The sequence below is a fragment of the Equus caballus genome, chromosome 18, assembly GCF_041296265.1.
Source record: "Equus caballus isolate H_3958 breed thoroughbred chromosome 18, TB-T2T, whole genome shotgun sequence".
In the NCBI taxonomy this organism is placed as follows: domain Eukaryota; kingdom Metazoa; phylum Chordata; class Mammalia; order Perissodactyla; family Equidae; genus Equus; species Equus caballus.
This window is the reverse complement of record NC_091701.1, coordinates 32723109-32745787: the sequence shown is the minus strand read 5'-3', so window position 1 is coordinate 32745787 and position 22679 is coordinate 32723109. Positions and strand designations below refer to the sequence as shown.

Genomic DNA, 22679 nt, shown 5'->3' with positions numbered 1-22679 from the left:
CATGGAAACCAAAGCTCCTTACCACATTATCACCTCCCTATAAGAATGGAGTTCAATGATGCTGATAATGATAATGTTGATGATGATGATGAAGATGATATCAGCTAACATTTATTGGTCACCTTCTAAATGCCATCCACTGTGCCAAACTCTTTACATGGATTATCTCATATAACCCTCAAAATATCTATGAGGTAGATAATATTATTGTCTCCATTTTAATGACGAGGAGAGAGACAGAGAGAAGAGCAGATAGGTAATAGTTGTATCTAATATCATATTTAAAGTCCACTGATACACCGTATGAATCATATTCAAGCTAAAACCCAAAATATTAAATTGAGGACCCCTCTACCATTATGCCTGAGAGACACATAACATTCACTCTACAGCATTTCTCTATTACATTCACATGCTGCTATCTAGCAATAGATGGCTAGAATATACAAGGGGTTTCCAGGAAAATCTTGAGTTTTCTAGAAAAGACCAGAGTATATGCCTAGCTTAATGTATCAAATACTAAATAGCTATTGCAGCATTAATGCAGGCAACTTAAAAAGATGTATTCTCAACAGTTGTTACGTGACCAAGTCAAAGAATAAAAGTCAAGTGTTCACATACTTTTTCTTTTATCCATATCCTTTTTTATTTCTATTATTATCCTTCTTTTAAATGTTGTTTTGTTGCAACCAGGTAACAGTTCCATGAAATAGTTTCATTTCTTAAAATAACACAGAATATTGTCTCCAAATTTATAATGTGCTTTAGATATGCTTGCCTGAGCAGAAAATATTCCCTCTTCTCTCTTTTGGTTTTATAATCCTCTTGTCTTTACAGAAAGAGCCAGCTGCAATACTTAGTGACAACTGTATATTCCTTAATTTGCTTAAGTATGCGTCCTTTGTCATTGAGAATTAGTTTTTTCTAGAATAAAAAGGAAGCCATATGTTTATCAAAAAGCATTAATGTAGGTAGCTGTGAGAGTAAGATGAGAAGAGAGCCCCAAGGATTACATATTGGCCTCTGAACAATCTCATAATCTGGTACTTTGATCAACCTTTATAGCTCTATGAAGGCTTCACTTTGTCTCTGAAGAATAAGAACAATCCAAGAAAGAGTGAAAGGAGGAAGTCAAAAGATAACGGAAATGGGAATAACAGTTGACAGACAGCCATTCACCTCTCTCTCTTCTTAGTTTTGTTGTGGTGGAAGGAATAGAGATTTTGGAGCCAGAAGAATCTGAGTTTGAATCTCATATTTATCACTACATGGGGCTGTGTGGCATCAGGCAGTTTACTCAGCCTCAATGGGCCTCAGTTTCTTCATTTGCGAAGTGTAGACACTACTACTCCCCCTGCCGAATTGTTGGGTAGATAGATGTTACGGAGGTATGGAGCCCAGAAATAGAACAAAAAGCAGCTGTTACTAATGGTAACTTGCTATTAATGGTCACCATGTCTTCACCAGTTCAACATTCTAGAAATATTTATTGATCACCTCTCTGTGGCAGAAATACAGTGAAGTCCCAGGCATACAGTGAACAAAGAGATAACGTCTCTGTCCTCAAGAGGTTTATGTTTCATCCTTTGAATAACTACGGTAATCAAAGTCTGTGCCCCCACTACTCCACTGAAACTCCTCTGGTAAAGTCACCAATGCCCTATTTATCAAATATGATGGACTGCCTTGGGTCCTCAATAAGACCTTATTGTAGCATCTAAATAATACAGAGCAATTATCTCCTTGATGTCTAGAATATTCCTCTCTCTCTCTGGATTTCCTTCCACCCTTTGCCTGAAACTTCTCAGTCTCCATTGCTAGTTTTTCTTCTTCTATTACCCCTTTAATTAATATTTCCTAGTATTCTGACCTTGGCTCTTTTCCTTTTATACTTGACACCAGTGGTTCTTGCTCTTTTCAGAGTCATGAACTCCTTTAAGAATCTGAAGAAGATATGCATCCTTTCCCTATGGGGAAAAAAAACGGATTTACTTACAAATATACAAAAATTTGCATACATTTTCAGGAGCTGACCTTCCTTCTTGTAAAGTCCATTATTGAATCCAGGTTAAGGGGTTCCTACGGCTTTAACTATTACCCATATGTCAATGACCCTCAAGTCTCTGTCTCCCACATAAACCACATTTCTGAGCAATAAGCTTACTTTCAAACGTCTTAGTGATAACTCCACATGTATGTCCCTCAGGCATCATAAAACTCAAAGTATCCCAAATCAAACTCGTTTTCTTTCTCCTAAAACCGGTTCTCCTCCTGGAAGACAATACCTGTGGGAAAGAGAACATTAGTTTCGATCCTAACAGAACTAAATTTAAATCCAGCCCTGGAAGCTTGAGTAATATACTTTAACCTCTTGGTGCTTTAATTTCTTCATATTGAACATGAGAAAAATAATAAGTCCATTTTCTGGATTGTTATGAGAATTAAAATAGATAAACAGAAAATCTCTACCCAAGTGCCCCCATAGAGAATACATTCCACAAATATTCATATTATTGGATTCCCAATCTCAGCACAAGCAACTCCATTCACCAAGTATCCAAAGTCAAAAATTTAGGAATCATCTTTAATTTGTCCCTTTTACCTCACGTGCAACCAACAGACAGCTATGCTATGTTGATTCCTCAACTTCCCTCTGCCCTTAGTTCAGGCTCTCATGTTCTTTCCCATGGATCCAGCAATAGTCTCCTATCCGGTTGATCCAATTCCATTCCTATACCCTTCCAACCTATCCTCTACACTGCAGCCAGAGGATACTCCCAAGACACAAATCTGATAACACCATGAGTCTGCTTAAATCTGCCCAGTTGCTTCTCATTGCTTCGGGATTACATCTACCTTATCATTGTACTGAAGGCTGACTATGATCTGGCCCCTTTCTACCTCCAACTTAATCCCTTGATTGGCTGTGGATCTCTCCAACTGCTCATACTGTTTTGGATTCCATACCTCTATTCATACTGCCTCCTTTGCCCGAAATGTCCTCACCCCTCTACATCTTTTCTTGGCATTCAGGCAAACACCTACTCATCTTTCAAAACAGTTCAAGCATCACTTCTTCTATGAAGTTATTCCTGACAGCCTCCCGCCACACCATTGATCACTGTCTCCTTTTATTTCCCACCTGTTCCTGACAGATGATTTTCTATCATGGCAAAGATGAATAACATATGGTTCCTAGTCTCAAAAAGCTTATAATCATCATTCAACCAGAAATCTTGTTATATAACCAGGACAAGTAAGCCAAATATAAAGAGAAATTATGAAGCATGAAAAAATAATGAGTTGTAAGTAACCGCAACACTCAGCTCAGTGGTCCCTTCTCAGAAGCCTTCTGTGACTCCCAAGCTCTGGGCTCTGTGTGTGTGTATTGCTATATACGTGTTAGCTATATATAAACTTGTTTAATCTTCACAAATAGTCTATGAGGTGGGCACTATTATTACTCCCGTTTTAGAAGTGAGAAAACTAAAGCATAAAGGGACTAAGTAACCTGCCCAACATGACCCAACTAGAAACATCAGTATGAATAAAGTACAGACTTCAGTACATTTTAAAAAGACAATTGATAAATAAAAATGATATACTATTTATAAATAAGTCTTTCGATAAATATATTTATTAAGCTTCTTAAGGACCTGGTACACAAAGAGAAAAACATAAGTGCTCTACGCTCAAACGCAGTGATTCATGAAAAACAAGTGATATGATACAACGAATAGGAGATTGTATCTCTTGGGGGGGTGGGAGGAATTTATCAAATGGATCAATGATTTAAGGAACGAAAACAAACGAGCCGCCCAACCCAGCTCACGGTCCCTCGTCCCCATCCTGCCAACTCACCCCGACGTCACCTTTTTTCCGCCCACGGCGTGTGGCCTACTGTGCGCGTGCGCATCATTGGTTCGGCGCTCCTTCGCATCGATGCGCTCGGAAGCAACTTCTTCAGCCTTGTCACTGCCAGCGTTGTCGCTACCCCTGCTGCCGTCGGCGCCGCCATTTTGACGGCGGGAAGAGTCAGGGTCTGGGACAGCTGGAGGTGGTGCTGGTGACTGATACGGTTGGTTCCCGCCCGCGTGAGCCCCTCCAAATGTGCCCGTCTTCGGGCCGTAGCTCTCAGTATTGCCCCTATGCTCACAGGGCCCCTGTCGCTATCCCCGGTCGTCCTGTCACTCTGTAGGCACTTTGTCGCTTCCTCACCCTTCAGCTCAGCTCGAACTTTGCTGGGGCTGTTGTCAGGCAACCCTGACCTGGGTTAAAAGAGCCGCTTCGGCCCTCAGGACTGTACCCTGGCCGCCGGCCCCCTGTCCCGCCCGGATCGGGGCCGCGTTGTTGTCAGCGGGCACCCCGGGAGGGCTCGGGGCTGCCGGCCTCCGCGGGGAAGGCTCGGGGCCCTGGGGCGGCGGGGGCGAATTCGGGTCTCCGTGGGGTCTGGGGCAGGCTCTGACTGTGTTGGGTCGTTGGGGAGGAGCGCACAGGAGCAGAGAGCCGACGCTCCCCGAGCTGTCTGCTGTCAGAGGGTAATCCAGTTCTAGCCTGTTTTGTTTTGTCCCTTCCCAGGGGTAACTTTGCAGAAGGGAAGATATTTTGTGTCTGCCCTCTCCGCTAGCGATGGCCAATGTAAGTAAAGCAGCTTCTTAAGAAGCAGGATGGTGAAATGGTTGGGGAACTTGTTAGGAAATAGAGGGACGGACTTAATTACGATGGCAGTGGTGGTATAATACTTCTCGTGATTAGACTTAGTGTGTCAAAAATGTTAAGGGAAGCGAAGGATGGGAAATTGTGTTGGTACGCTTTGAAAGTAGGTAGAACACAAACCTTCTTTTCGGTACACTGTACTTAGTTCTCCAGATTCAATTTTTAGAAATAAGTTCAGTGCCAGCATCCTTTCAATATTTTTAAAAGGCATTCTATCAGTAAATATTTAGGATCTATTTTTAAGCTGTTTTTTATTCCTTTGGTTAACTGAAGGTTTTGTAGCAGTTTCGGTATAGGAAGTAACCTTCCAAATCCTACGAAATGGGAGCAAGAAATAATATTCACATAGACCAGAAAGATTTATTGCATGTGACTGTCCAGTGATTAGTAAGACACATCCTACCATAAAGAGTTCACATAGTAGGGGACATAAGATGTGTATTAAAACAGCTACATGAAAAAGAAGTTGAAAGCTTTAATTTTTTAAAGGCTACGCAAAGATGCGTTGCAGATTCAGAGCTTTGTGAAGAAGGAAAAGTAGGAGTTTGGCATCAGTTAATTGGAGAAGCATTTAACTTGTTTTAAAAGAGGGGTGAGGTTTCAATAATCTGAGGTTTGAGTGGGAAGAGCTGGAGGTATATCCAAAGACACTCTCCTTTCTGAATCAAGAATCGGTTCTGGCTGCCTGAATGTAAGATGTATAAAAGAGATTCCAGGAGATGAGGTTGGTTTTGGAGTTGAGATCAAGTAATCGAGAGCCCTGAATGCTGAACTCTGTAATTTAGGCTTTATTCTTTAAATCGTGGGGGTTTATTCAGAGCTGTATGTTAGGAAGATTAACATGCCAACAGTTAGCCAGGATAGTATTCCTGCAGTTAAATTTAATGATGTGACTATAGGGACAAGTTGTAAAAGTTGACCATTAGTCTTGGCCACTTTTTAAGGTGAATTTTTCGGTAGCCATAACATGCACAGAAAGGGAATGTTGTAAAAGAAGTATGTGGTACTCTCAAAGTAACGTAGTGTTCTATTAGTTAAAAAAGAAGAGAATGCTAATATTTGATCAGGCTTTATTTTGATTTAAATCAATAAATTAGTTCAGTAGGGTGACTGTTGTGAAAGATATTTAAAAATCCTTTCATTGTGAGAAGTTCCTATTAAAATAAATTTTAATTTTAATATTCAAATGTACTTTAAGAAATTTTGTGTTAGTTTATATGCACTGTAAATTCAGAGTGGATGTTAGTAGTGAATTATGCAGATAGATGTGTCTTCAACAGTTTAGTTAGCGTGGCATAAATGGCCGTGCTTCAGAGGCTGGGCAGGTAAATTAAGAGGTGTTGGAGGAGACTGACAAACTGGAATACTCATGTCTTAGGTAAAGTGGGCAGCCTTTCCTTAGCTACAGTGATTTATTGCTATCTCATGCCATTGGGGAATGTGAATCCAGTGCTGCCAGATCTTCTGAGGTTTCAGGAGCACCCAAAAAACTGGAACTTTTGTGTGAAATCTCACAGTTTCTCCGTGTTGATATCCATTTCAAATTTCTTGTACCACACAGACATTTCTGTAGGTGGATACTGATGCATTTTGTAGATGATCACTTTTCAGTCTCTAGTGTAGACCGAATTTTCTCCTCACATGGCCAAAAGCAGGGCTTATTCCTAAGACAGCACCTAAAAGACTGTTTGTCTTTATATACCAATAAGAATATTACACTTAAATCTTAATAGCCTGTCATCTTCCCAAGTGTAGAATTCTAGGTTTGTTTGAAGTTAGCCATGTATAAAATACTTATCCTCGAAGTAAAATAAACTGGCTCTTCTAATTTTTGGCTATTTATTGGCTGTTACTTTTAATTATTTTATTCACCAGCTAACCCAATATCATAAAATCTGTCAAGTTTGCACAAAATATTCCACTTCCACAGTAAAGAATTTGAGAATCATATAGGATAAAAGGTAAAGTTTGAAGCAAATTAGTACCGTCACCACCTATCTTTTTCAGTGGGCAGACTAGATACTAGTTTATTTTGCCACTAAAATGGAACTTGGTAATTAGATTTTCCTAGACTGGAAACAAACTCACATTTTGTTATACAACTTTTGTTAAAAGTTTTACTGTCAAGGGGCCGGCCCAGTGTGTAGTGGTGAAGTTCACATGCTCTGCTTTGGCGGCCTGGGGTTCACAGGTTCAGATCCCAGGCATAGACCTACACACCACTCATCAAGCCATGCTGTGGAGCTGTCCCACATACAAAATAGAGGAAGATTGACACAGATGTTATCTCAGCAAGTCTTCGCAAAAAGAGGACCATTGGCAATGGATGTTAGCTCTGGGCCAATCTTCCTTACCAAAAAAGTTTTACTATCAAGAAAAAATGTCAAAATAGAATCTAGTGCCTTTGGTTCTCAGGCTCTGAAATAATCATTAATAATACTAGGCAATTTCTAAAATAATTTGGCTAATTTTCCTTTTCCATCTGGTTTTGTTTGAGAAGTAATGTGGATGTGAAGGATCACAAATCATATTTTAATAATCATACTTAAAATAATAATGGTATATAGAATTATTATGAAAATTAAGTAAAAATAATGCACGTAAAGCAGTTAGCACAGGACATGGGCCATAGTCACTAACATCTATTGCTTATTTACTATTGTATGCTTTTAGTGAGTATTGTCACCTTCAGATAATCTTACTGAGCCTCTTAATATTGTGAGCCTTTGCTCAGATATTTTTGGAATTTAAAATTTTAAATTCCCTTTAGATCCTGAGGCATATTCTGTTAGTTGTCCTCAGTTGCAAAGGTAAATTTATATTATAGAAACACCCAAAAGTCTGAGTTTGTCTAGTGGGTAAAAACCCTACTAATCACCATTTTTGTCTCTTTGGGCAGATTGGGTACACACCCCAAGGGAAGATGCTTAAATATTCAGTTGGGCAGAATGCTCTGGAGACAAGCCTTGCACTTTGGAGACACATGATGGATGTTCTGTTTATCCAGGTCTTTAAGAAAGAGTTCAGATTTGCCAGGCCTAGAAGGAGAGAAAAAAAGGGCATTTTAGCAGAAGAAATCTTGTGGCATTATAAAAGAAGACAGAGAAAGATGGCAAATGTTGGGTAGATATTTTTATGTGACTAAAGAGTAGAGGAAGGGAAGGGGAAGTAAAATTAGTAAGAAATTATGTGAGAAAGGTAGAAGGACCAGTTAGGATGTTCTCTTTTACTTATAAGAAGAAAGAAAGTCAGAAAGAACACATGGGTTGGATTTTAGAATACCATGTGTAAGGGAAAAAGAATGATTCAGAAGTATCAAATGGAAATAGACTGTTTCAACATCCGGGTGACTAGTTTTCATACCCCATCTCTAACCCACTCCAGTCCATTCTTTATACTACCTTTAGCACTACATTCCTTGAAACATTCCTTATCTTTATCAATTTACTCTACTCCTCCCTGCCTACAGATTAAAATTCTGCCTTATTATCTTAATTTAACAGGCCCTTAACTGACTGTGTCAAATATAAAGCCTTTTGTAGTTGCCCACAAGTTAACTTTCAAGCCTGTTTTTTGCTGTACTCCCTTATATCCACCCTCACTGGACTGTCACTCTTTTGAATATACCTTTTAGGACTCTATGCCTTTGTTCCTAAAAGTCAGTCATTGTAATGCCCCTTTCTCCAGCACATTTATACTATTTCTTTAAAACCTAGTATATCCTCTGTGAAACCTTTTCCTACTCCCCCAGGGATTTCTTTTTTTGTCAGGAAGATTGGCCCTAAGCTAACATGTTGCCAATCTTCCTCCTTTTACTTGAGGATGATTGTCACTGAGCTAACATCTGTGCCAATCTTCCTCTATTTTATGTGGGATGCCACCACAGCATGGCTTGATGAGTGGTGCTAGGTTGGCGCCCAGGATCCAAACCTGTGAACCCTGGGCCAGCAAAGCAGAGTGTGCAAAGGTAACCACTATGCTAGTGGGCCAGCTCCTCCAAGGGATTTCTTAATTGTTCAAATCTTTTAATAGCATTTCACAGATGATACAGTCTATGTTCTTATATGTTTTTCACTAAATTAGAGTTGGATTTTTTTTTTAAGTAAAAGGTCAGATAGTAAATATTTTAGGCTTTGTGGGCCATAGAGTCTATGTGCAACTACTTAACTCTGCCATTATGGCACGAAAGCAGACATAAACAAATGGGTGTAGCTGTGTTAACAATAAAACTTTATTTACCAAAAAAGAATGAGGCTGTATTCAGCTGTAGTTTGCCAACCGGTTCATTAAATTATTGTGATCCATGTATTTTGCTAAAAGCTTATGCATGAAGGATCTTTACGCATTCGTCCATTGTAACTGACCTCAGAGTGTAGGAAAGGAACATAGAAGCAGAAGATGTATCACAAATGTATGTGCTAAAATGAAGGAAGGTAGACATTGCTGTAAAACCAAGAGGAAAGATAAAGGTGGCATGGGAGACAATTAGCACAATTTATAGCAATAAAAGAAGAGAACAGTTAGAAGGTAAAAAAGTTTTGGTCCTAAGAGAGGTTTTGAAAGTTCTTTATTTTGAGGATAGAATCTTACTAGTTGTGCTACCATTTTGGTGTTGTTGCTAAATAGGGCAAATTTTAGAGATTCCTGTTTTCTCTAGTGTGGTCCTCTTGATTCTAGCCTTTATTGGAAAAGGCATACACTTTTACCCAAAGTAATTTATTGCTTGTTTTTTTTTTTAATATTCTGTTTATTTTTAAAATTGTAAATATACATAATGCTTGTCATATAGTAGGTGCTCAACAATAGTAGAATAAATTTTAGTTTTTAAAGGTACATTGCAGTGTGAAGATTTGACAGAGATTGTGTATGTATAATGTTTATATCCAAAACAAATGATTTTAATTTTCATGTCATTCTTAGGTGCTCTGTAACAGAGCCAGGCTGGTTTCCTACCTCCCAGGATTTTGCTCTTTAGTTAGAAGGGTTGTCAATCCCAAAGCCTTTTCAACTGCAGGATCTTCAGGTTCTGACGAGTCTCATGTGGCCACTGCACCTCCAGATATATGTAAGTAAAAGTTATTGCTTATAATTGTTTCAAAATATCTTGAGTTGTGTTTCTGTCATGTTTCTTCTTGAGGTTTTACAGATTTTCTAAAGTTACGTTTATCCAATTGAAAATAAAACCAGAGCTCTGCCTAAATATTTATACCAGAAAGCTTCAGTATAAAAAAGAAAGAAAGAATGAATGTTGGCTTCTAAAACTTATTTTCTTGAACTTTAGTTCCTTTCTAACTATCTTCAGATATACACAGTCCTACCTGAAACAAATCTTCGTTTGATTCTGTTAAACTGTGTTACTACTTCTTGCCATTCTTTGCTAAATTTCTTAAATGTAGCTGGCACCTTTTCTGTTTTAGTGTTTGTTGAATCAGTAACTCACCTACAGTAGGTAATCTGCTTGTACTTTGTACTTTTGTACTTTGTAGTACTTATCTGTAAAGTCTGCTTCTTCTAGTCCATTTCACATAACTATCATATTAATCATACTAAAATATTTTAATCATCATGTCACTTCCTTGATAAACTGGGTTTATCAAGTTATCTTGCTTATCCCTCAGTGCTTTCAGTAGCAGTTCCCAAACTATCCTCAAACTATGCATCATTGTTCAAGGTCTAAAACAAATGTGTTTCTAAGTTCTTTGGTTAGGTAAGTTTGAAGAATGCCATATTCCTATCTTGAAAGTTTATAAGCACACTAAAATATTAAGAAAGTGCACTTAGAAACTTACCCTAATGTATCCTTAAGGGATTACATGTGGAATCCTTTTTTCGTGCAACATGTTACTTAGAGTGTAATGTAAATAAGTTCACTTGGGCATTCAAAGCCTTCCATCTTGCCCTAGTTTTATTTTACAACTCCATCTCTGATTACTCCCCAATTTACATCATCTGAAGGCTAAACATATATGTATCATAAAGGAAGATTTGTCATTCAGAATATGTAAAGAGTTCATATCCCGAATGTATAAAGAATTTTTATAGATCAATAGGAAAAAGACAACCCAATAGAAAACCAAACAAAAAATTTAAAAATGGATATGTACAGGCCATTCATGGAAGAGAAAACCTAAATGACCAGTCAACATGAAAATGTCTTCAAATCCATTATTAATATGGGATATTTATTTTCTTAAAGACACTGTCAGATATGAATAGTCTTTAAAACCCATTTTGTTCAAAAATAGCTAATATGTTTTAACTTCTGAACTGGCTCCAGTCAGTCATTAGTGGCTATCTAGAGCCCTGTTAATATGATCTGCAGACCAGTAGCGTCGGCATCTTCTGGGAGTTTGTTAGAAATGAAGAATCTTGAGCCCCACTCCAGACTTAATAAATCAGAATCTGCATTTTAACAAGCTCTCAGATGATTATTAAATACTTAAACATTTAAGAAGTATTGGGCTAGAGTGTTTGGGTTGAGAATTATGAGTCAGTATCTGGGTCAGCAGGAAAGAGTTCCATGATTGATGGGTGTTGTGTTATTAACAAGTCTGGAAAAGGGATGTGGTGGCATTTATGGTGTAGTGATGAGGCAGCCATATTGATTGACATGGCTATTTTCAGTCAGTTCTGGCAGGGCATTGAAAAATATTTATTTTTATTGCTAACTAAGGCGTGCAGCAGTTGTCCCTTCCTTGCTCTAAACCAAACTCCTACTCTGAGTATTTCTTTGTTTAATTTTCTACTTTATTTTTTTCTGGATCTTTTTAAATTTTTCACAAGCTAGTTTTTAAAAAAGAAAAATTTTCAAGTTTTAAGGGAATGAAGTAATATGGTTTGTTCTTTTCTAAGTGTTTAACCTGTGTTAACTGCTGTGGCTGATAAACGGGACGTTATGTCACATTGGTCCATACAAGAATTTTTTCCAGACCTTTAATATTTTGTGCCACCAGGTAATGGCAGCTAAAAGCCTCTCCTGTGGGTAACCACTCTTAAATTTGTTATCTTTCCTTTTAGATCTTTCTTTCTGTATTGAAAAACATAAATATAAGGATGTAAAATAAACATTACACATGCTGTTCTTTGACTTAGCTTTTCCTTTTAATGTACTATGTCCTAGACTTCATCAATATTAGTACATAAAGATTTACTATATTATTTTTAATGACTATCACGTGTTAACATAGTATGGATTACAGTATTTTATTGAATCCTTCCCCTAATAATGGACTTGTTTATGAGCTGACAACTGGTTTCATTGATTAGTATTTTGGAAATGACAGCAAACTAATTTATATTCACACAGGACAGCAAATTTTAAAGATCTATCATTTGGGTAAAAAAAATATATAATTTTAAGAAGAGTATTCTTTCACTCTACCAATACAGTTAACTATTAAGGAGAAAACGATTCATTTTGTTGTTCTTCAGGTTCTCGAACAATATGGCCTGATGAAACTATGGGACCATTTGGACCTCAGGATCAGAGATTCCAGCTTCCCGGAAACATAGGTTTTGATTGTCACCTCAGTGGGACCACATCGCAGAAGAAAAGCCAGATTCATAAAACTTTGCCTGATGTTCTGGCAGAACCTTTATCAAGTGAAAGACATGAGTTTGTGATGGCACAATATGTGAATGAATTTCAGGTAAATTGTTAATGTCATTTATTCTTTTTCTAATTATTAGTGCTATATTAATTTCTGATTACTATGAGCATATTACTTTCATTGAAAAAGTAAAAAACAAATCTATTTAATTCCATTGTATAAAAAAACTACATATATAGCTTTTAAAAACTTGGCATTTTCCTCTACATAGTGTTTGCTATATAATCTTTTTACTTAACTTTAGATTACAGTCTCTTAGGTAATTAAATAATTCTTCAAAAATATTTCTATATTACTAGAAATTTGGAATTCTCATTTTTTCACTTCTATAAGTGGTAATTATAATTTATATATAGACAAAATTCTGACAGGTTTTAAACTCCTCTAGCCATCTTTAACAACTTCAGAAAATTTTGAGATCTCAGAAATACTTCTAATATATGAAAAAAGGAAGACACATAAATAGATTTTTTTAACCGAAAAGGAAGACTTAGAAGTAGATTTTTTTTTAATAGCGTCTGAGGAATTTTTTTAAATGAATTTTTAAACTGGTATTACATCTTTGCTCACTCAAGTGAAAAGTTACATGCAATTTAGACCCCTGATACTTATCATTTTTCACATTTCTGCATAGGTTCAGGCTGAATTTTTGATCAAAGCAGTATTATTAAAATTAACAACCCCTCACAATTATTATGGGTTCTATTGGATAACCTAACATTGGAGCAAAGTTGACCTCTCCTGACTTTTTATCTCAGATGATTCCTTCTCAGTCTTCTTGTCTCCTCCTCTGTCTGCTCTACCAATTACATGATATTTCCCGTACATTTCTGTCCTCCATCTTCTCATTTGAATTACTCCCAGGTCGCTTAACCCCTTGAATTCCTCCACAGGCTATGTTTTTATAATTCCCAATTTAGTATTTCTATTTCTGACATTTATGGTTCTATGTTTCTATCTATCTGCTGAATATCTTTATCTAGATGTCTCACAAGTCCCCAGATTTTACATGTCTAATACTAAATTAGTCCTTTTTCTCTCAAGACCTGTCCTTACTTCCATATTATCCATAGTATAAATGACTTAGTCATCCTCCCACTGTCCCAAGATAAAAATTATATTGCCGACCTTGACCCCTCGCTCCATCACACTTCCGTAAGTAGTGACAAAATTGCATTGCTTCTGTTTCTGAAGTAGCTGTTAAATCATTTATGTCCTTTCAGTTCTCACTAATACTGCCAGTCGAATGCCTCCTTCTCTTAACTGGATTCTTAGAGGCATAATATGATGGGGTATGGAGATAGGATGAATCTGGGTTCAAAGGTTAGCCCTGCCATTTACTTAATTTTGTGACCTTAAGAAAGTTACTTAACCTTTCTGAGCCTGTTTCTTTATATGTAAAATGGGGATAATAATAATCCCTAGCCCACAAAGTTGTTCACAGGATTAAATTTGAAAATGTATGTAAAGCACTTAAATACACTAAGTGATCAATAAATATTGGCGATTACTGGTCTATCACCTGCTCCTCCTCATAACCATACATCCTCCATAGTAATACTAGCATTAGCTTTTTATATCTGATTTTTCTTTTCCTCATTGCAAATAGACTGAAGTCAAAATTTTTTAATGTGGCATAAGTGGCTTGTCACAATTTTGATCTTTTATATTTCCCTCCTTACCTCCCACTACTCCCTCTGCACTCTAATCACAGCGTTCTTTTCACTTTTTTTAATACACCATTCTCTTTGACTATTGCATGGCTTTGTACTGTTATCTCTTGCTGGACTGTTTTCCTCCTGAATTCCTAACCTATATTCACCTCTTTTTTACCTATTAAAAAATACACATTAATTAACATGTGGCTCAAATATGATTTTAGCCTTTTCCTGATTTCTCCCAGCAAAGCAAGTTTCATCCCCATTTATACTGCCAGAAGACATTCTTCATAACTCTGTAGCACTTTTCATGTTGGATTACATTTATTTGTGCTATTTTTCTTCTGCCAGCTGATATATCTAAGAGTGAGGACTGGATTTTTTACCATTATAGTACCTGTTCTTGTCATAGTGTCTGATGTTTAGTAGGTACCTAGTACATTTCAGGTGAATAAAAAGCCTCTAAGCTCTTCCTGTAGGAGACTGTATATTTAATCATGTTATTTTGTAAATTAGTGTTACTGTCCCCATTACACAGGTAATAGAACAAAAGAAAAGAAAGGATAATTAGATATCACAAAATATCAGAAGAGGTAATGTAGGTACAATTATGGCATTTTATTCAGTTTCTTAGCCAACTTATATCCATATCAAGTCTTAGACGTTTGTGGTTTTATTATTCAACTTTTTTTTTAGAATTTTCAAATCTTAGATTCATCATAGATAAAAGTTTGAGTATATAAGAAAACACTGATTATTATCCCCAGTTAGAACTTTCTAGGGAAGACATGTTCATGACATGCAAGATATTTTATTTGAACTCCAGATTTTGTTTGCTTATATTTCTTATTTCCCTTAGGGTAATGATGCACCTGTTGAACAACAAATTAACAGTGCAGAAACTTACTTTGAAAGTGCCAAAGTAGAGTGTGCAATCCAAACATGTCCGGAATTGCTGCGAAAGGGTATGTTGTGCTTTACACATTTTACAGTAGTGTATGGTAAATAATGTCACTAATGTTTTAATTTGTTGAATGTACTCCATAAGAATCATAATATTTTGTAACTTAATATTTTAATGTGTCTGGCTGGAAGTGATTGCATGGCCAAGATAAAGGCTTTCAAATGTCCCCTGACATCTGACCTCAAGCTGGCATTAAAGAATAGTAGAATTTTTAATAACTTTTTCCCTGAAGTCGTTCCACTCCTCAGTGATTATTAGAGCTATAATTTGAGCTATTACATAATACTGAGAAAAATCTTAATGAACTTTTTGTTTTTTTGGAAGTTACAAGACCAATAACATTTAATCCTACTTACTCTTCAGAATTGTTGGCAGTAATATTTCAGTTAATCCAAAAAGAACAGAAGTAAGCCAAAACTAACTTCATTTCATTCTTTTCAAAAATAATATGCATTTATAAACCTACCTTGGTACCACAATAATTTAACTTAATCGTCATTTTTCAAAAGAAGTATTTTTATGCACTGTTTCATCTTTAAAAAATTATTTTCCTCCTGAAATTTTTATTCTTATTTCATTGGTAGATTTTGAATCACTGTTTCCAGAAGTGGCCACCAACAAACTAATGATTCTGACTGTAACACAGAAAACTAAGAATGATATGACTGTCTGGAGCGAGGAGGTAGAATATGAAAGAGAAATGCTCTTAGAAAAGGTAATTCTGTCAGTTGCTGACAATTTAATTTTATGATCTTATTTAAAGACCAGTGAACCGATGTTCTAAAATGATGGGTGCCTTTTCTAGCCTTTATTAATTCTCTGCTAACATATTGCAGTACTAAAGAACTTACATCTTTTCTGAGAATAAAAATGTCACAAATTTTTTTTAGTATCTTTGAAAAACTTAGATTCTCTCCATTCATTTCCTATTTTTTCAAATTTATGTCTGTTTTAGGAAATTTGGAAAGTACAGTAAAAAACAGCAATTTAAATAAAGTTAACTCTTCATGCCTCTTTCTCTCTCCCCCTCTCTCTGACCCTCTTCTCTCCCTCCATATCTCTTTCTCTCTCTGTCTTTAGAGGATGTCAAATAAAAAGTGAAAATTATCCCAACCTTCAGCAAGTAAACAGTAACAGTGTACGGTACAATAATAATGTAATACTATATATTCACATTTTTTTTCCTGTCCTTTGCCTTTAACCAGAAGATGTGTTTTGACACCTTTCCAAAGCATTGCACATAGATTTATTTCATTCTTTATAAAATCTGCATAGTATTCCATTGCATGGGCAAACCATAAATTTTTTAAATTATTTTAAAACTTCCTTAGTAGTTTATAAGTTGAAAATCAAACTTTTACTATTGCAGGCTGTGAATTTTTATGCACACACTTACATCTGTAAATTTCTAAATAGGGAATTGCTGAGTCTAGGGGTATATTCGTTTTAAATTTTGATACACACTGCCAATTTGCCCACCAAAAAGATTATCCTAGTATATATGCTGTCACTCTAGCTTACCCTAGATATTAGCATTTCCTTTCATTTTTTCCAACCTGAGAAATAAGTGGTAACTTCAAGTGTTATATTTAAAAATTCTATAATTTTTTCTGTAAGAGTTTGATGTTGGGTTATAACAATTTCTTTGTCTACAAGATAGAAAAGAATATCCCTTTCCCTGTGTGACAGGTTAAGATGAACTCACTTGGGCACCTTGGCTAACTATAGTTGAAAAAATTCCTTTTACTAATTTCTGTGCAGGATAATATCAGGAATTATTCTATATTTTCTTTAGAGTTGGGTGTGTGGTTCTCTCCATTTGTAAAAATATATCTTACATACTCAACAGAGTATTTTATGATAATGACTTCATACTTAAATGTCCCACATACAGCTTTGCTAATAAATTTCATGTAGTAGTTAACAATCATGAGCAAGTTATATGCTAATTAACAAGGAAGTTACAGAGAGGCCTAAGACATTGTCTCTGATTTTAAAGAGATCTGAATTTAGAGAGTTGAAATTTAAATAGGCAGTAAGTCAGTAAACATATTCTATTTACATATTAAGACATTGCTTAGGAAATAATACTTATCACTATCATTTAGTCATTAGACAGCTCTCACATGTGTGTTGCATTAGTGGTCCTAATTTTTGATGAGTTGAAAGGGTCGGATCCTCATTTGATCCTGAGCCTAGTATAGTTATCAGTTTTCTGTAACCAATTTCAGGATTTGAAATGGCAGCATGCTTTATCATGTGATTTTTAGTTTTATAATGACTGAAGCTATTTTATTATTTGTAGAAAGAAACCAGATATTAGTGCTTATTTTAGAGCCACATGTAGCTTACTGTCCAAGTAGATATTTTGTTTTATGGTTTAAATCTGTTCTAGTTTTTTTCCAGCAGATGTCAGTGTTTGCTGTCGATGAACAGAAATCTTAAGAGAAATACTTAAACTGATTTTTTGTGTGTGATAATTTGGGATTCTTTTAGTTAGTCTTTGCAGATATTTGATTGCATTGTTTTATTCTCCTTGTAGTTTTTGTGTATGCTGCATCTGTTCATGAAATTGATAAATATTCTAATGACTTTTCCAGACCATATTCAGTAGTTTTCCTATTTTTAGGAATTCTGAGGATTAATGAAATACAGCAATAAGTGTAATTTTAAGTATGACGATAACCTAAAGGATACAGTATTATCTTAATGTTTTTCATTAATTTACAAGAAAGTCTTGGGAGAAAATGTTAGCTTAAGTTGTGTACTTCTATAGTGAGAGTTAGCAAACTTTTTCTGTAAAGAGCCAAATAGTAAATTTGTAGGCTTTGTAGGTCATACGGTCTCAACTGTTTAACTCTACCCTTGTATTGTTAAAGCAACCATAGACGATATATAAATAAACAGGCATGGCTAAGTTCCAATGAAACTGTGTTTACACAAGCAGGCAGCCAACTGGATTTGGCCCTCACACTATGTATGTAGCTTGCTAACCCCTTCTTTAGGATATGGCCCATATTCCTAAGGCTTGACATTTTAGGGATCTCAGCTGAATACCAGAAGTGCTCAGCAAGGTCTCATCACTCTGAGTGGGCCATAAATCCATGTTACCTAGCACTGCATGACCCTTAATATCACTGTTCAGCTCTCAGCCCTGCAGCAGGCACACTCTACTGGGCCTGGTGGAATCTACCTTCTGTATGCACAGTTCAGTCCTTGACTACTGAAGCACAGCAAATTGCTCTGCAAACTAGTCAGGAGCCCTGTTTGTGTATCTTCCTCTTCTCCAGTACTCTGCCCTGCAAATTCCAGGTGCTTTAGCCATTCAGAACTCTTGCTTTCTACCTCCTCAGCTCGGTGACACCATCACTTTGCTTGGGCTTCACTTCTTTGCCCGGCGACAAGAAAGTGTCCCCAGACAGAAAGCTGGTGGAAATATAAGGATCACCTCATTTGTTTCCCTTCTATCAAAGATTACAGTTTTGTCTGACTGTTTTTCAGGGTCTAAAAACAGTTGCCTCATATTTTGGTCAGTTATATAGTTTTCTGCAGATGGCAAAGGTGATACTTATTACTCTGTTATGGCCAAAAGTGGAACTGTGCTCTTGTTTTTAGAGATTGATGATCTGTCCTTTTTTTAACATTCTAATCTGGTCTTAATATTTGTTACTGTCTTTTTCGCTGCTTAGACTTCTGATAAAGCAATAAAGACATCACAGGAATTAGGATGGTAAGACCAAGATTTTGAATAGGTGATATATACATATAGTATGTAATGATTATGCCCTATACAAAAGATACAGAGGGGTATATAGTGAAAAGTAAGTATCCTGTCCAGCCCTGTACCCCACCTATCCAATTTTCTATTATTTTTATGTGCCTTTTCAGAAATATTTCATTGACTGTGTGAGTTGATAGATGTGTTTTTGAAGGACACATAAGCAAGTATATGTTTTTAAACAACTTTCATTCAAACTAATGAATGGTTCAAATCTTTGCATTATGAATATTTTGTTTTCTCTTTCTTACCTTATTTCTAATATCTCCATAATGATACCAAATAGCAACTAGAGTTTATAATTCATGACAAATTTGGAGTTAATAGCATAGAACTGATTAGAAATAGTTCCTAAAATAGGAAATAATTTAGAAGAAAAAATATACAATTTAGACTTTTTGAAAGAAGTGAAAGTGTTATATGAACCATTAATCCTTTGGACTGGTGAAAATAATCTTATTACTTTATGGTCTAATTTATCATTAGTTTTAATTTTTTATTGATCTTTATTGAGTTCTCTATCTGAAGCAGAAGATATTTATTCAAAGAATTACTAAAAAGTAAAACAACCTGTGGTGGCCCTGTCTTTAGCGTGGGATTTGTCTTTTTCTGCACAGTTCATCAGTGGTGCTAAGGAAATTTGCTATGCTCTTCGAGCTGAAGGCTATTGGGCTGACTTTATTGACCCGTCATCTGGTTTGGCAGTGAGTAATTAAATATATTTTGAAAGCCAGTTTATATAATTTGAAGTAGGAATGGTTTTTATTATAAAATTGTTGATTATAACCTTGGTAAAAATAGATCATTTAAGACTTTTTTAAAACTTCACAATTTTACCCAAAGAAGTACCACTATGAGTCATTTGCATTCACAACTTTGACCTCTATCACTCACAGTTAAGTTTCTCTACCACTTTAAATTTTTTTATTAAAAATGATAAAAACAGTTTTTATTTTCCATCCTCACTAGTAGATATTATTTGATTTACATTGAATTAGTGTGTTTACTGTTTGTTAGTTAAGAATTACCAATCAATAGTTTCTTTAAGGAAGAAACAATTATTTTTAGAATTAAGAAAATATGGATGGTAAAAGAATACTTAGAGAAGTAACTTTTTGGAAACTAACATTTATAAAGTTGTACTTTGAAGAAAATAACTGAACCACTATTGTGGTCACATCTTAAATTCTGGGTATATCTTTCAGTTACAAATAGTAATAAAATTTTGAATCTTAATATAGGAATGTATACTGTTTCTTCTCAAAGTCAAGTAAGAGAGAGTATAGACTAGAAATACAAAACTTACTCTGAGCTTTAGTTTCCTTATCTCGAAAATGATGAAGGTGAACCATAGATGACTGTCTAAAGTTTATTCCATCTGTAAAGGTCATTTAACGTCACGCATTTGGTTCTAGATAACATGAAATTTGCTAGATCTTTGACTTGTATTAGCAGGAGAGGTGTTAGAGCAGTTTAGATGTTGCGTTTGACCTTTTCAGCTCTTTTGATTTTATTAAATATTTAGAGTATTAAAATAGGTGCTCATGTTTGCATAAAAATTATTATTCCTTTGTCTTTCTCACTGATGAAAATATGACTTCATTTTTTATTTCCTCCAGTTTTTTGGACCATATACAAACAACACTCTTTTTGAAACAGATGAACGTTATCGACATTTAGGATTTTCTGTCGATGATCTTGGCTGCTGTAAAGTAATTCGTCATAGTCTCTGGGGCACTCATGTGGTTGTAGGAAGTATCTTCACTAATGCAACACCAGACAGCTATATTATGAAGAAATTAAGTGGAAACTAGCAGTAATGTTAATTTTTTGCTGTACTATTTGTACAACATTTGGATTGGTCTATAAACACTGTCAAAGGCTTCAGTTTTTAAAATTTACTTATTTCTAGGTATTTATTTCAACATTTATGAATTAACCTTGGCAAATGGTTTGTGATTTTTAAGTCTCAAATGTTCATTCATATTATCATTGAATACATGTTGAACACATCCACATTGTACAGAATGTGGTAATTAACATGTAACCAGGGTATGATCTCATATTGTTATTTCTCCCCTTTATTGGAAAAGGCTCAGTTTTGATTATTTTCTCCAAAAATAAATCACTCATTTGGCTATGATGCTATGTGTTTTTTATTGCAGTATTTTTAAAATACAGTTCTTAAAAATTCCTAAGAAACTACAATATTAATCTTTTTAAAGTGGTTTTTTAAATAAATGTGATTGAGAATTTTAGCTTCAGTGTAGATTGAACTTTGTAAAATTTTCTTTATTACCTGTTAAGTGTTCTGGTACCAATCTGAGTATTACTTTTAAATAATGTATGTGTAGGAAAAGAAGAATAAGGATATACTACATCTTTATGTATAAAAGCATATGAATCTCATTGTTACACATACTGAAAAATAATTCTTAACTCCTGGGTTGAAACAGATAAAGATAGTTTATTTTCAGACAAAACTATGCTTCAGCTGCGAAATCATATTTCTCCAATTTTAGCAATAGATGGAAACTGCCATAGTTTACAGAAATGCCTCATTAGTGATAGAGTTTGTTTTTACAGCCCTTTAAACTTAAAAAGAATCTTCTTTGACTTGTGAGGCTTTTGCCAATAGGATTAGAGCTAAATGTCAAGAGAACAGGTAACTTCTACCAAATGAATTAATTGAAATGGATTTTTTTAATTAAATTCCTGTTTTTAAAAGGAACACATGGAAATAACCAAGTTTTTAGTTTAGTTGACAATTTGGTTTAAAACTTTGTCTAGTTCACGTGTAGCTTGATAATAAGTGATTCAAAGAGTAAGAGCTACACAGTTTTCATTTATCATGAAGAAGATGAAGTAATGATTTCCATAGCATTTAAAAAAAATTATTGAAGTATATATGCAGAAAAGTGCACTTGGCATAAGTGCTCAATAAATTTTCATCTCTGTAGCCAGCGTGCAGATCAAGACAGAACATTACTGGTACCTCGGAGGCTCGTCCTGCTTCCTTCCAGGCACTTTCTCCCCTTACTTGGTCCTCCCAAGGGTAACTACTGTCCTGATTTTCTATAGCATAAATTGATTTTGTCATGAAACCATATATAATGTGTTCGTTTTTGTGTCTGGCTTCTTTCACTCAACAATGCGAGATTAACCCTTATTATCGTGCATTATTATAGATTGTTTGCATAGCTTTTGCCTTCTCAGTGGTTCTGAACTGGGGCAGTTTTGTGCCCGCCCCCCACCCCCCCCCCCCCGGGGAAACTTGGCGATGTTGGGAGATATTTTTTGATTGTCACAGCTTAAGAGGGGTGCTATAGGCATCAGGTAGATAGAGGCCAGGGATGCTGCTAAACATCCTACAATGCAAAGGACAGCTCCCACAAAAAAGAATTATTTGGTCCACCGCCTTGCACTAACTACTCTTACTGTTTCTAATGTGCATATTGCTTATTCAGGCATTTCCTACCTTGCGCTGTTCTTTGAGCCATGTTCTCTTAATTTCAACTTTTGCTTTAACAGTTCTGAAGTGACATCCACTGGTTGAAAAGGATACTTACTCTCTCTAGGCACCTGTGGTATTTACTGTGTTGTAGGGAGGTTAGGGTACATCGTGTTGCGGCTCCTTTTATCATCTTGCTTTCTAACAGGATTTCCAAAACCCAGGAGTGAAAAGCAGTAACTGCCAATTAAATTTTTTTTTCTGAAATGTTATAGCAAGATTCAGGTTTGGCAAACATAACCCAGGGGACCATTACTGACAGTAGTAGAAAGTGGTTTACTGTTATGTACTGCAGTAAGAAAACACTGCAGGTGTCAGTTTCATCATATTCACTTGATCAGGATCCATAAAGAAAGAATTTGTAAAATTATCCATCTTAAATGTAAATTTGCTACCTTTTAAAATAATGCTGATCCATTGAGATTGATATTAGACCTGTCAC

The 22679-nt window shown here is 35.6% G+C and overlaps 1 protein-coding gene across 1 annotated transcript; it reads left to right on the top strand.

Annotated features, from left to right (window-relative positions):
• The first annotated feature begins 4022 nt into the window (after positions 1-4022).
• Positions 4023-20814, top strand: MMADHC (metabolism of cobalamin associated D). Its single transcript, NM_001286855.1, is given in 8 exon segments — positions 4023-4078; positions 4579-4638; positions 9637-9781; positions 12148-12365; positions 14844-14949; positions 15533-15663; positions 19344-19430; positions 20346-20814. Coding segments are annotated over 7 exon segments (891 nt in total). The 5' UTR covers positions 4023-4078; positions 4579-4629; the 3' UTR covers positions 20541-20814.
• Positions 20815-22679: the final 1865 nt, after the last annotated feature.